At 44.6% G+C, this 12,677-nt stretch overlaps 1 protein-coding gene across 7 annotated transcripts in view; it reads right to left on the bottom strand.

Annotated features, from left to right (window-relative positions):
• The window catches only part of Alk (ALK receptor tyrosine kinase), a 722,886-nt gene that overhangs the window by 4,823 nt on the left and 705,386 nt on the right, over positions 1 to 12,677 (bottom strand). For all 7 annotated transcript variants that reach the window (XM_031357606.1, XM_031357604.1, XM_031357607.1 and 4 more), the window contains 3 exons: positions 10,555 to 10,656; positions 3,066 to 3,200; positions 2,097 to 2,187 (listed from right to left, as the gene is read on the bottom strand). In XM_031357606.1, the coding sequence (XP_031213466.1) occupies positions 2,097 to 2,187; positions 3,066 to 3,200; positions 10,555 to 10,656 (328 nt within the window). The remainder of the gene's footprint in view (positions 1 to 2,096; positions 2,188 to 3,065; positions 3,201 to 10,554; positions 10,657 to 12,677) is intronic.

The following is a 12,677-nucleotide window of genomic DNA, read 5'->3' as shown; positions in this document are numbered from 1 at the left end:
TTTGAGGCCAGCCTGGTCTACAGAGTGAGTTCCAGGACAGCTAAGGCTACACAGAGAAACCCTGTCTTCAAACAAACAAACAAACAAACAAGAAAATGCCTCCATAAGATCTGGCTGTAGGCAAGCCTGTAGGGCATTTTCACAATTAGTGATTGATGGAGGTGAGCCCAGCCTACTGAGTGCGGGGCTACTCCTGGTCCTGGGTTCTGTAAGAAAGGGGCAGAGCAATCCATGAAGAGCAAGCCAGTAAGCAGCATCCCCCTGTGACTTCTGCGTCAGCTCCTGCCTCCAGGTTGCTGCCCTAACTTCCTTCAGTGATGAACTGTGATAGGGAAGCACCAGCCTAATAAACCCTTTCCTCCCCAGCTTGCCTTTGGTCATTGGTCATGGTTTCATCACAGCTACAGTGACCCTAACTAATATGTACAGGTGATGCCAACTGGACTTAACAAACAAGAACAACCATGAAAAGACATGAAATTGGGAAAGGGCCATGTTAGGGAGATACCAGGGAGTGTAGGTGGGAGAGAACGTTAGTAGAAGTGAAATTGGGGAACAAAAAGGACTAGCCAGAATGGGGGTGTAGGGCATAGAGAGAGGATGCTAACTTAAATTTGTATGTTGGCAGGATCAGAGCCAGGAGGGAGGGAAAGATGGGACAGGGTAAAGAGAAAATGGCCACTGACATGAAGCCTGAGAGGCTGCTGGTGAGACCCTGATAGTGAGATGGACTGAGGAGCAGAGCTGCTGCGGAGAACAGTAGCAGATGCTCTAGGTCTGTGTGAGACAAGGGAGGAAAAGAATTCTCCCACCACTATCACTATTCCCCTGTCCAGCTGCTGATGAGTGGGTTGGTACAGTCTGCCGAAGATGAAGATGAACAGTCACAAATTCAGTCAAGATGGGAGGAAGTAGGAAAGGGCTATACAGAGAACCCAGGATTGCTAGGGATGCTCCTAACTTGTGCAGCCTGTCTAAGTCTAGCCTCTCCTCTATAAAATGGGATAAAAGGAACCATCCCTGAGAACAAAATAAAAATAACATGGAAATCCAGGGCTGGAGATGGCTCAGCAGTTAATACTTGTTGCTCTTCTGGAGGACCCAGGTTCAGTTCCCAGGACCCACTTGGCTCACAAACATCTGTAAATGCCAGAGCCAGAGATCTGTTGCCTTCTTCTGGCCTCCATGGGCATTGCAAGTGTGTAGTGCACAAACATACATGTAAGGCACAACATTCTCACACATACAATTTAAACAGATCTTTTAAAAAATAACATGGAAAAACTTGTATAGTATAATTCCATACAAGTGCTACTGACACATGGTTGAACATTTCTCCAGAGTGGTTTAGCTATTATGTACTTACTATCTATTTAATGTTAAAGTTTGGTTAGACAGGTTGTAAATCTTGAGAGTGTTCGTTCTCCTTTATGTCCTGCTTCATCTATAAAACACTAGCTGCCTAGCTGTCTGTGGCACTGCAATGATATGGGTACCCAAATACCCAAAAAGAAACAAATATCAACAGACACGCTAACATGGAAGGGGGAAATATCACGGGCCCCACTCTTAGACAAAGAAATACAGGCAATTGATGACTACTGAGAGGGGTGGAATCCTCTAGTTGGTTATCCATAGTAGAAGTGGTTGGCCCTGAAATCATATGAAATTACAAGGAATACAAAGTAGATTCAGCAGGCAGTATTTATATATGTGTGTAATAATAATAATAAAAAAGGCCATGAATTTGAGAGGCACAGGGTTGGGGGTGTGTGTGTTGGAGATGGGAGGGACTGGAGTGAGGAAAGGGAAATGATGTAATTATACTTTAATTGTTAAGATGAACACACACACAACATTAGCTGTCCAGCAGGGATGTAGTTATGCTTGTGAATTGATTAGATTCTGTCGGGCACTGTGACCTGAAAGTGGAAGTTTCCAGTGCTTATTGTGGGACATTGGCAAAGTAGAATGCAAATCCTGTCACTTCTGAGATCAGGAATACTGAGTCTCACAATCGGCATTATTCTCTGGTGCCTTTAAACAGTTTCCCCCGTGTAGGCTAGAGGCTGGTCAAGGGGAGAAAACTTTTATACCTGGGTGCAGTATTCGATCCTCTCCAAAATGATGGCAAAGTTGGGTCTGTCTTCAGGCTGATGCTGCCAGCATTGAGTCATTATCCGGTATCTGAAAGAATGAGCGCGTTAATAAAAGTCAGGAGAAGCACCAGAAGGGGCTGTCTCTCCACAATGAAACCACTAGTGATTGACCTATGCTGCCCCCTGCTGGTGGGGCAGGCATTCCAAAATGTAAGTCCAGCAAAAGACACCCAGGTAGTTTCCTTCAAACCCCACTTCTCTAAAGCCACGTTTAAGATGAAGTAATTTATTCCCCATCTTGTTTTTTGGAAAGGAGGTGAGGGAACACTATGGGGACAGAAAACACAAGCCCCCCGTCTCTGTCTCTCTGTCTCTGTCTCTGTCTCTGTCTCTGTCTCTCTCTCTCTCTCTCTCTTCTTGTGTGCGTGTGTGAGCATGGGTGGGGACAATATTTAAGGGAGATATACTTAAGAGTGCAGGGCCACTGTGAAGGTTCTATGCCCCAGTGTAGGGGAATGCCAGGGCCAGAAAGTGGGAGAGGGCGGGGTGGCAGGCATGGGGAGGGGGGAGGCAACAGGGGTTTGTTTTTGTTTGTTTTTTTGTTTTTTGGAGGGGAAACTGGGAAAGGAGAAATTCGCATGTAAATAAAGAAAATATCTAAAATAAAAAAAAAAAAAGAGTGCAGGGCCAACTGGGTGGGTCTGGGACACACATTTCTAAAGGCAATTGAGATGTGTAGGAGAGGTGAGTCTCTAGCCTCTAGCCTGGTACTGGATACCTTTCTGGGATGACATTATTGTGTTTGAAGGGATGGATGACTGACGCATCGTATGGAAGTCTCTGGCACACTCTGGGGACATATTAAAAGAAGGCTACCACGTTCTCTTTCATTTTAAAGGAGCATTTGCAAATACTTAAAACCAAGACTGTGCTCAATTTCTAGTAGGAAGTTCCCAAAGGTCGTACACAGGCCCGGGGCAGTTCTTAGGCGGGTCCATCCGTCCTCCACTGGTGACAAACTCCAGAACTTCCTGGTTGCTCTTGCTGGGGTATGGCATATATCCGAGAGAAAATATTTCCCACAGCAACACTCCAAAAGACCTGGGCATGGAATGGAAGACACAGATACTGATGTGGATGCATGCATAGACACGTACATTTTTATTATGTTTTCCTTTAAGCCATTTTCTGTAACAAAGGACTCTCTCTCGCTCTCTCTCTCTCTCTCTCTCTCCCCGTCTTTCTCTCTCTCTCTGTGCGTGTGCGTGCGTGCGTGTGTGTGTGTGTGTGTGTGTGTGTGTGTGTGTGTGTGTGTGTGTATCTGCAGGTGTTCATAGAGGCAAGAAGGGAGTGCCAGATTTCCTGGAGCTGGAGTCATAGGCTGGTGTGAGCTGTTCCATATGGGAGCTAGGACCAGAACCCAGGTCCTTTGTAAGAGCAGCAAGTGCTCTTAACCATGGGGTCATTTCTCCTGCCCCTAATTTGCCTTTTTGCCTTTTTAATTAAAAAAAACTTTATAAAATATTTTTAGACACAGTCTTTCACCCAGGGCTCATCAAGAAAGCTAGGCTGACTATGAACCCTGTGACCCCCAGAGGTCCACCTGTTCCTGTCCCTGATCCCGAGCATTACAAACTATGCCCGCACTCAGCCTTCGCTTCTCGCGGGTTGTAGAGATTGAACCAGGTCTTTATACCTGTGATCTACAGACTTGAGCTCTCTCCACATCACTAATTGAGCTATCTCTCCAGCCCCAGCCGACTTTGTAGGTTCAAAAAAATGAAGAGAATGACCAAGTGCCACTCAGGATTTTCTATTAAAAGACAACTCCTGCTGACGTGTTCTTCATGCTGCTGATGCGTTCTTCATCCCGGTCAAGCTCAGTGCCTAGGTTTCTTTGGTCCTCCTGCAGCTATAGAGCCTTGATAATTCTTCTCATTTTACCACAGCACCACCACTTTCCATGCTAAACAATGTTATAACTAGGATGTGAAGTGTCTGTGAAATACTATATTGCCATGTAACATGGTTGCCCTTATCACATTGCTTTCAGTTTTCAAAATATTTCGAACCTTGTGTGGCCATCTTTCTGCACTTTAATTTTAGTTAATTTTATTTAACTTTTTCTGTGACAGAGTCTCAGCTGGCTTTGAGTTTGCTACATTGCCCAGCTGGCTTCAAACTCAAAACTCCCCTGCCTCTCGAGTACTGGGAATACAGGATGGGCTTCTACAATGTCCTTAGATTAATGGTCTCAAACTAATAGAATGGTAAAATCAATGATATTTTCTTCCAGCATGTGTGTTCTGGGCATTGAACTCAGGTCTGGGAAAATACGGTAACCTGGTGACTTCATATGGTAGAGTGTTTTGCTGAAGTCTATTAATCTAATAATTTTTAATCCTATATATTGTCTGTTCACATCTTTTGCACAGGTTTATCTGTCAGGGCATATTATTGTAGTATCTCAATTTGTACAACAATTTGTACAACTCAATTTTGAGTTGTAGACTTTCTTTGTATGTTTTAAACATGTTAACCTTTTATTAAAAACAAAGATGCTTATTTTTTGGTGGATTTTAAGGTGGGGCTGGGGATTGAATCCAGGGTCTTGCACATGCTAGGTAAGCATTCTAACGACTAAATTCAGTCTCCAGCCCTATGTCCTTTTTTTAATTTTGGGTAGTCAATCAGGCTAGCCTTGAACTTGCTCTGTAGCCAGGCAGGCTCTGATACTACAGTGTTCCTGCCTCCCTCCTTAAAGAGTTCTAATTACAGAATGTGCCACCAAGCCTAGCCACAATGTCTATTAGTTGCTTTATGAACTAATATTATAGTGTAACAATGACTTTCATTTTTCAAGTACTTAAATATATTTATTAAGTTTTTGTGACTTCTCTGAGTTTCCCAGTTATGCAATCTTTTCTTCATCAAAGATTAAATATTTGCTCTTTTCTAGGTGTCTTTGTTTTTCTCTCTCCTGGAATTCAGTTAGAGTTTATGTACAGTGGGAGGGAAGGGTCAAATTGGCTTGTTTGTTCTTATGACTCTTCTAACACTTTATAAAATAACCCCCATTCCCTACTGGCTTTTGATTAATAAAGGGGCTGTTTTTAACAGACACACCCACTGCTTCCTCTCCTCTCTTTGCTTTCTGCATTGACAATATTCTGTTTTACTTTTTCTGTCTGTGTTTTGACATCAAATAAGACATGTTCCTCTTTTGAAAATTGTCTTTGATTTCCCTGTTATTTGTTTTAAAGGACTTTTGAGACACCATTTATTAGGTTCCAGAAATAATATTTTCTGTTTTGATGACAGTTTTATCCTCTTAGCTTGATGATCAGATTTTGGAGAAAGAAAATCCATCTTTGTTCTAGTATGTCGATGCAGATTCTGCTCTTAGGAAACAGGGCCCTAACATGGAAGAGAAAACACCCTTTGAGGCAGCAGGCGCGCTTTAACTGGTGCTGTGTTGGTGAAAGAAGCCTATTGCCAAGAACACAAATTATCCCCTCTCGTGTGGTCTTTCCAATCTCTAAGGGGAAAAGAGGGCACCCCTCCTCCACTTCAGCAAACAACAATATAGCAGACAAAAAAAACAAAAAAAAAAAAAAAACAAAAACAAAATCCAACCAGGAAGAGGCCTGGAGAGCTATAGCTACAGTCTCCGCTTGTCTATAGATAGGCACATGTCCACAGATACTCCATGGTGAATGCAGTATCTTTTGTTGTTATTTAAAAGACAAGAAGAGGTCTGGTTGTAGCTCAGGCTGGCCTGACATTATGTAGCCTAGGTTGGGCACAAACGGGCAGTTTTTCTGCCTAAGCCCTCTGATTGCTGGGGTTACAGGTGAGTGCCACATCATGTGAGAGAATCCGGATGTTAGTTTGCCTTCCCGATGCCAATGTGTCTTTTCTTCTTGAATACACAAATACAGACATATTTCCTCCCCATACGTTCCCCCCTCAGCCCCTCCATTGAAGTTTAGAGTGCATCCCCCTTTAATATTATTTAACATGTGAAGGCATATACAACTTACACTGTATATTCCATCATTATTTTTGCATTGTAAAATTATTTTAAAATATTACCACATCTTTCTTTTTTTCCCGTGGTTTGATTTTCCCCTCATTGGCTCTTGTACTGTGGATGAACATCTTTCTGTATTGAGACTGTAGGAGACTGCAGGCTTAGTGTAGCCTTTTTATATTGCTCTGTAGTTACTGTCTATCTGTCTTTCCATCCTCTGATTGAGGGTGAGATAGGCTGTTGTTTTCTTCTTTTCTGTTTTGTAAGCTGTGTGTCAGTGGGGATCTCTGCCCAAGTGTATCTCTGCCATGTTAACCCTTGTCTACTGTCAACACTGAAGAGCAGCCGGATGGGTCACAGCCTGATGGGTCACAGCCTGATGGGTCACAGCCTGATGGGTCACAGCTCGATGGGTCACACTCACTCACGTATTCAGAACAATTATTAACTTTCTCTTATTATTCTGCCTCGGGGCTACGGCAGGTGGCTGCCACTCTCTTTGGTGCCCCCCCCCCCCCCCCGTGCTTCCTCTGGAGGTCTTGTTAGAACAGGTGGCTAGGCCTCCACCCCTGCTGTTCCTGAAGCGTGAGGTTTGAGGTGGGAGGGGGCTGGGATGTGGCCTTGCCAATGATTACCCAGGTTACCACCATCTCTGGCCTGTGTACTTTGAGACTCACTGGGTTGTTAGCTCAAGGCAAATCTCACAGACCTAGAAATGACCAAGGCTCTTGCTTAAAATAGCCAACCCAAGTCTGGAAGTGGGGGGTTCCATTTTAGGGCATCACCTCAATATGGAGCTTTCAGAACTCAGGACATTCCCATGGTCCTGGGTTTTCTGTGCTAGGAACCATTTGCATGCCACTTTGACACCCTGACTTTCGCCTCTGACCACTTTCTCTATTCTTCTGTGTAGAAGCACGCGGAGTCGTTATTGGCACTGGCCTGGAATGTTATGGTAGTTTGCTTGTCTGTGGCTCTCAAGCTGTGCTGCTTGACAGCGGATACCTTTACACTGGAGATGGAGGTTCTAGTCTGGAAAATGTTCCTTTATTTCTTTGCCATTTTTATTTTCTGCATTTGCCATGTTCTTCTTTCTGGGACTCTAACTTTGCTAGGTAATCAGATCAATTGGCTTCATCTTCTCCATTTTCTTCTTTCTTTCTTCTGTCTTTCGTCTCTTTAGAATTGTTTCATTTCCCTGAAGTTTTACTTAATTCTGTATTCCAATCCATCCATGGCTTTTACATTTCCGTTATCAGATTAAAAAAAAATAAACTTCATTTTTTAATAGAATGGCTCACATTGTGAAGGGAACGTGTTATAAATATTGTTTCCATGCATGCGGTACCCTGTTCTCAACTATTTTTAGCATTACATTCACATGGTACATTTATTATAATTAAAGGATCAGCATTAAGGCGTTATTAACTAAAACCCATCGTTTATTCAGATTTCCTCAGCTTTCACTGAATTTCCCTATCCTCTTCACAGATCCCATTATGACATCCCATCACACTGGGCAGTCTCACTCCCTTAGGTTTCTTCCCTGTTCTTGCTGGCCTTGTCAGGTTTGAGCAGCCCTGCCAGGGATTCAGTGGGGTCTCTCTCAGCTGGGACTCACCTGCTTTTCTCATGATTACACTGGGGCTAAGGAGTTTGGGGCTATATTCACGTCTTTCATCCTGGGAGTGTGTGCCTAAGTAGGCGACAGGATGATGTGCTGGCCTTGGTCTGCTGGCCGGGAGGCTGCTTGTCAGCTGTCTCAGCTGTGAGCCCATCTCTGCTCCTTTCCTCCCACTCTTGTGTCCCTGTGACCTTGCAAGGAAGCTGTTGTCCACAGCCACATGGGCTCAGAAAGCCTCCTTTGAGGTTTTTGTTTTTCATATGGGGGGGTGGATAGTGTGTGTGTGTGGGGGCAGCCAAACCCTGGGTACTGTAATGTAAATTTGTTCTTGGATGTGTCTGAAGCCTGGTGAAAAGAGTGCTGTTGGGCAGATGTGACAGTGACACTGTGCAGTTGGTCCCTCTGAGGTTGTAGGGCAGTGGTTCTCAACCTATAGGCTATGACCCCTTTGGGGGTCACTTATCAGATAGCCTGTATATCAGATATTTACATTGCAGTCCATAACAGTAGCAAAATTACAGTTAGGAAGTAGCAACAAAAATAATTTTATGGCAGGGGCCACCACTCCACGAGGAACTGTATTAAAGGGTTGCAGGGTTAGGAAGGCTAAGAGCCACTGCTCCCGAGCAAAGCTTCTTCCTCTGCTTGCTTCTTTCAGCCTCTGATGGCAGCTGGGTCCCTTTATGTGCAGCTACTTCACTAGAGACTCTGGGGTCACTCTGCTCACTCCTCTCTAAATGACTCTTCCCATCCCCCAGCCTTGGCTGGTTTTTGTTTTTGTTTTTCGAGACAGGGTTTCTCTGTGTAGCCCTGGCTGTCCTGGAGCTCACTCTGTAGACCAGGCTGGCCTCAAACTCAGAAATCTGCCTGCCTCTGCCTCCCAAGTGCTGGGGTTAAAGACGTGCGCCACCACTGCCTGGCCTGTCCCCCATCCTAACAGGGACACTGGTCTAGTCATTTGCTTTCTCCCAGGAGATAATTTAACTTAACTTAATCATATTCCCCAGGAAACCTGAGGTTGGGCATTTGCATATTTGTATTGCTAATGAGTGCCAGAGGATCTGTTGTTGCTGACCTGTAGACTCTACTTTGAGATCCACTGGGTTAGGTAGGTCCAGGCAAGTGCTACTGGCCCAGGGATAGCCAAGGCTCTTGCTCACACTATCTAACCTACATCAGAAGGGGCCTCTTCCATTATGACGGTTTGGATTAAAATGAATAGTCCCCTTAGGCTCATTGTTAGGAGGTGTAGTTTTATTGAAGTAGGTGTGTCTTTGTTGGAGGAAGTGTATCACTAGGGGTTGGGCTTTGGGGTCTCGGTGAGCACAAGCCAGACCTAGAGCCTTACTCCCTTCCCACTCTCTTTGGATCCAGATGTAGAATTCTCAGCTACTTCTAGAGCACCAGCTCTGCCTGCATGCTGCCATGCTTCCTGCTGTGATGATAATGGACTGAACCACTGAACTGTAAGCGAGTCCAGTGTAATGTTTTCCTTTATAAGGAAAACACCACAGTCATGGTGTCCCTTCATAGCAATACAACTTTAACTAAATCAGCTATTTTAAGACTTTACCTACCACTGAGTCAGCTAACAATTGTGGGCTTCTGGGATTAGAACCTCATGATTTCATGGCTGCCAGGGCTCTTGGTACAAGGAGGACACACCCTAAATGCAGTAGACTTTGAAAGCTGTTCTTGTGATGATTGAGTACCTTCTGCTTGATGATGGTATCGAGGCTGCCAACACCAGAGGGACTTTAGTTGTATCTCTTTGATGGGATAACACGGGGCTTAACGACAGAGGAAGGACAGGCCACAGGATTCAGAGGGTGAAGGGTTGAGCCAGAGGATTTGGTTACTTCTTACAGACCTTTAGCTAATTTTCATACTTGTTATACCCATACTTTTAATTCCTGGGTATTTGGGACTCTCAAGTGCCTGAACAGCCTGGTTCTGAATCTGAATTGTGGGTTTGAATGTCAACATTTTTCTCTTCTTGTGGAGAAATGACTTCTCCATGAACTTGTCCAGGTCTAATCTGTTTTAAGTTTGTTTTTTTTTCCCATCTTTTTTCTTCTTCTTTTCTCTTTTTTGTTGCTTTTTTCGAGACAGGGTTTCTCTGTATAGCCCTGGCTGTCCTGGAACTCACTCTGTAGACCAGGCTGGCCTCAAACTCAGAAATCTGCCTGCCTCTGCCTCCCAAGTGCTGGGATTAAAGGTGTGTGCCACCACTGCCCGGCAGTCTTTTTTTCCTCTTATTATGGGGTTTAATGGAATTCAAAAGACTCCTTTTACAGGTGTGTGTGTGTGTGTGTGTGTGTGTGTGTGTGTGTGTATGCAAGTATGTTCATGCTTTGTGAGAGAGCTTGTATTCAATTTGCCATTTAAAATGATAAGAGAGTCTCAATGTGTGGCCTCCTGGCCACTGAAGTCAGCCTCACTGGTGATCTTGGTAGAAGAGTTTGAGGCCAGCCTGGTCTACAGAGTGAGTTCCAGCACAGCCAGGGCTACACAGAGAAACCCTGTCTCAAAAACAAACAAACAAACAAACAAACAAATAAACAAATGCAAGTGCATCTGAATCTTATTCCTCATTCAGCTCTCAGGGTAGGGTCTGGCGACATGCGTTTTAAAATGCCTTTCTGACCATTCTGATCACTTACAAGCCTACACTGTGGCTTCCTCCTCCCCGTCTCACTGGCAAAGGAGCTCCTGGAGGAGTGTGGTCCAGGTGGTCCAAGCTCCTCATCTCAAGCCACAGTGGTACATGGAAGAGGGCAGGCAGTAGAGAGACTTACCATGTATCTGTCTTAGAGGTGAATATTCCTTCCATGAAGGCTTCTGGGGGCATCCACTTTACCGGCAGCATGGCGCAGCCTCCCTTCCTGTAGTAGCTGGCCCTGTGTGAGGAGAAGAAGAGACCATGCTTGGATCTGAAGGGGTCAATGAACAGAAGCTCTGCCTGCCTGTGAACAAATTGAAATTAAAGACAGGTCCTGGGTGGCTGGGGAGGAGAGCAGGGGAGCACAGATCATTTAGTTAAGAATCTTGGTGTCACTTAATGGCCCACTGGAGGCACCCAGGAAAAGATCTATACAGTGACTAAGGTCCCTGCTAGCAGCTGTTTAGATTTCCCTGTTGGGTTTTGTTTATTATAACTCACGATGAATAACATTACTCTGTCCTTAGAAGTACTGCGTGTTTCTGATGACCTACAGTAATTCGACTTCCAGAATGGGAGGGCTGAGAACAGGGCTTGTGTCTTACTTGTTTCTGATCCTCCATGGGAGTTCTACAGTGGCGTTTCATTCACTGTAGGTACCCAACAAATAATCTAGACAGCTGGCCAGAGGGAAGCTACCTCCCATAACACACCCAGACAGAAGGGACACGGGGCTGCACATGGAGCTGGCTTAGCACATAGACAAATTAATTTATTGGTTTTCATCAGTAATGCCACTGACGCAACTGGCTAATAAGAACTAATAAATTAACTCATTTACCCGTTAAGCCAATTCCACACCTAGTGTTCTGTGCCTGTGTGTGTTATGGGAGGCAGCTTCCCACCAGCTGTCTACACTAATTAATGACTTCAATAAACATGCTTTGAGTATTAGAATGTATCAAGTACTCTGCCATGTACTGAGGATATAAATAAATCATAGACACTCTTTTCTTTCAAGGATACAGTTCAGTGGACGAGACACACACACCTGAAATTGCAGCACAGACATTGCACGTGATAATATAGTAGGCATGGAGTTCTGTGGATGAAAGATTGATTTTCTGTACATATAATAAGGATAGAGAAAGGGGCAGCTGGTTAGAGACAAGGGCAGCACAGAGAAGCATTTATGGAGCTGGCCAAGTTTTCTTCAAAGACCATTCCTGGCTTAGCACATCTGCAAATGCATGGGATTGGAGCGAAACAAGTATGGCTGAAGTCTGGAGCTAAGGGCTTGCTTTGGTTTAGATCTTAAGTGTCCCTCGAAGCCATGTGCTATAATCTTGGCCACCAGCCTGGAGTACTTCTGGGATGTAGTTACCTTTCAGTTAGCAGTTCTCAACCTGTGGGTCTCAACCCCTTTGGAAAGTCTCTATTTCCAAAACTATTTACAATTCACCACAGCAGCAAAATTACCGTTATGAAGTAACAATGAAAATAATGTTATGGTTGGGGGTCACCAGAACGGGAGGAACTGTATTAAAGGGTCACAGTATTAGGAAGGTTGAAAGTCACAGTGCTCGATGGTAGGGCTCATCAGAAGGCAGTTAGGTCACTAGAAGCATGCTCTTGAAGATGTGTGGACCATGGTCTAGTCATCCTTTCTTCTACCACTGCTTTGAGGCTACCATGAGGTGAATATGGTGCTGTGTGTTCCTGTCCCTGTGTACTGTAATACCATAGGCCAGAGCAACAGAGTCAAACCTATGATTATGTTCTTAGGGTTCTGAAACTGTGGTCCAGAATCAATATTTTCACCCCTTTAAATTCACCTAGCTCAAGTGTGTGCTATGGAGATGGAAATCCCGACTTCTAGGAAGTTGTCAGAGGAAGGGCCAGTAAGGAAGAAAGAGCTGGATAACACATTACACTGCTGCACTTGAAACTGGAGGCAACCCCCAAAGCCACAGAAAGTATAGGAAGGGATGCAGAGACCTGGGGAGGAGGCTGGGATAGTTAGCAATGATTCTCAGCAGGACAGGATCTAGAATCACCTGATGACAAACATGCCTATAGGGATTGTCTTAAATAGGTTAAGTGAGGTGGGAAGACATACCCTGGAGGGGGGTGACATCATTCCCTGGACTTGGGTTCTGGAGAGGAAAAAGAAGGAAGAGGAGGAGGAAGGGGGAGAGGAAGAGGAAGAGGAAGAAAGCAAGTTGAGCATGCATCTGTCTCTCTCTGCTTCCTGATTGT

This window comes from Mastomys coucha, unplaced genomic scaffold, assembly GCF_008632895.1.
Source record: "Mastomys coucha isolate ucsf_1 unplaced genomic scaffold, UCSF_Mcou_1 pScaffold6, whole genome shotgun sequence".
Taxonomy (NCBI): domain Eukaryota; kingdom Metazoa; phylum Chordata; class Mammalia; order Rodentia; family Muridae; genus Mastomys; species Mastomys coucha.
Note: the sequence above shows the minus strand (reverse complement) of the source record. Positions and strands in the feature narration are given on the sequence as shown.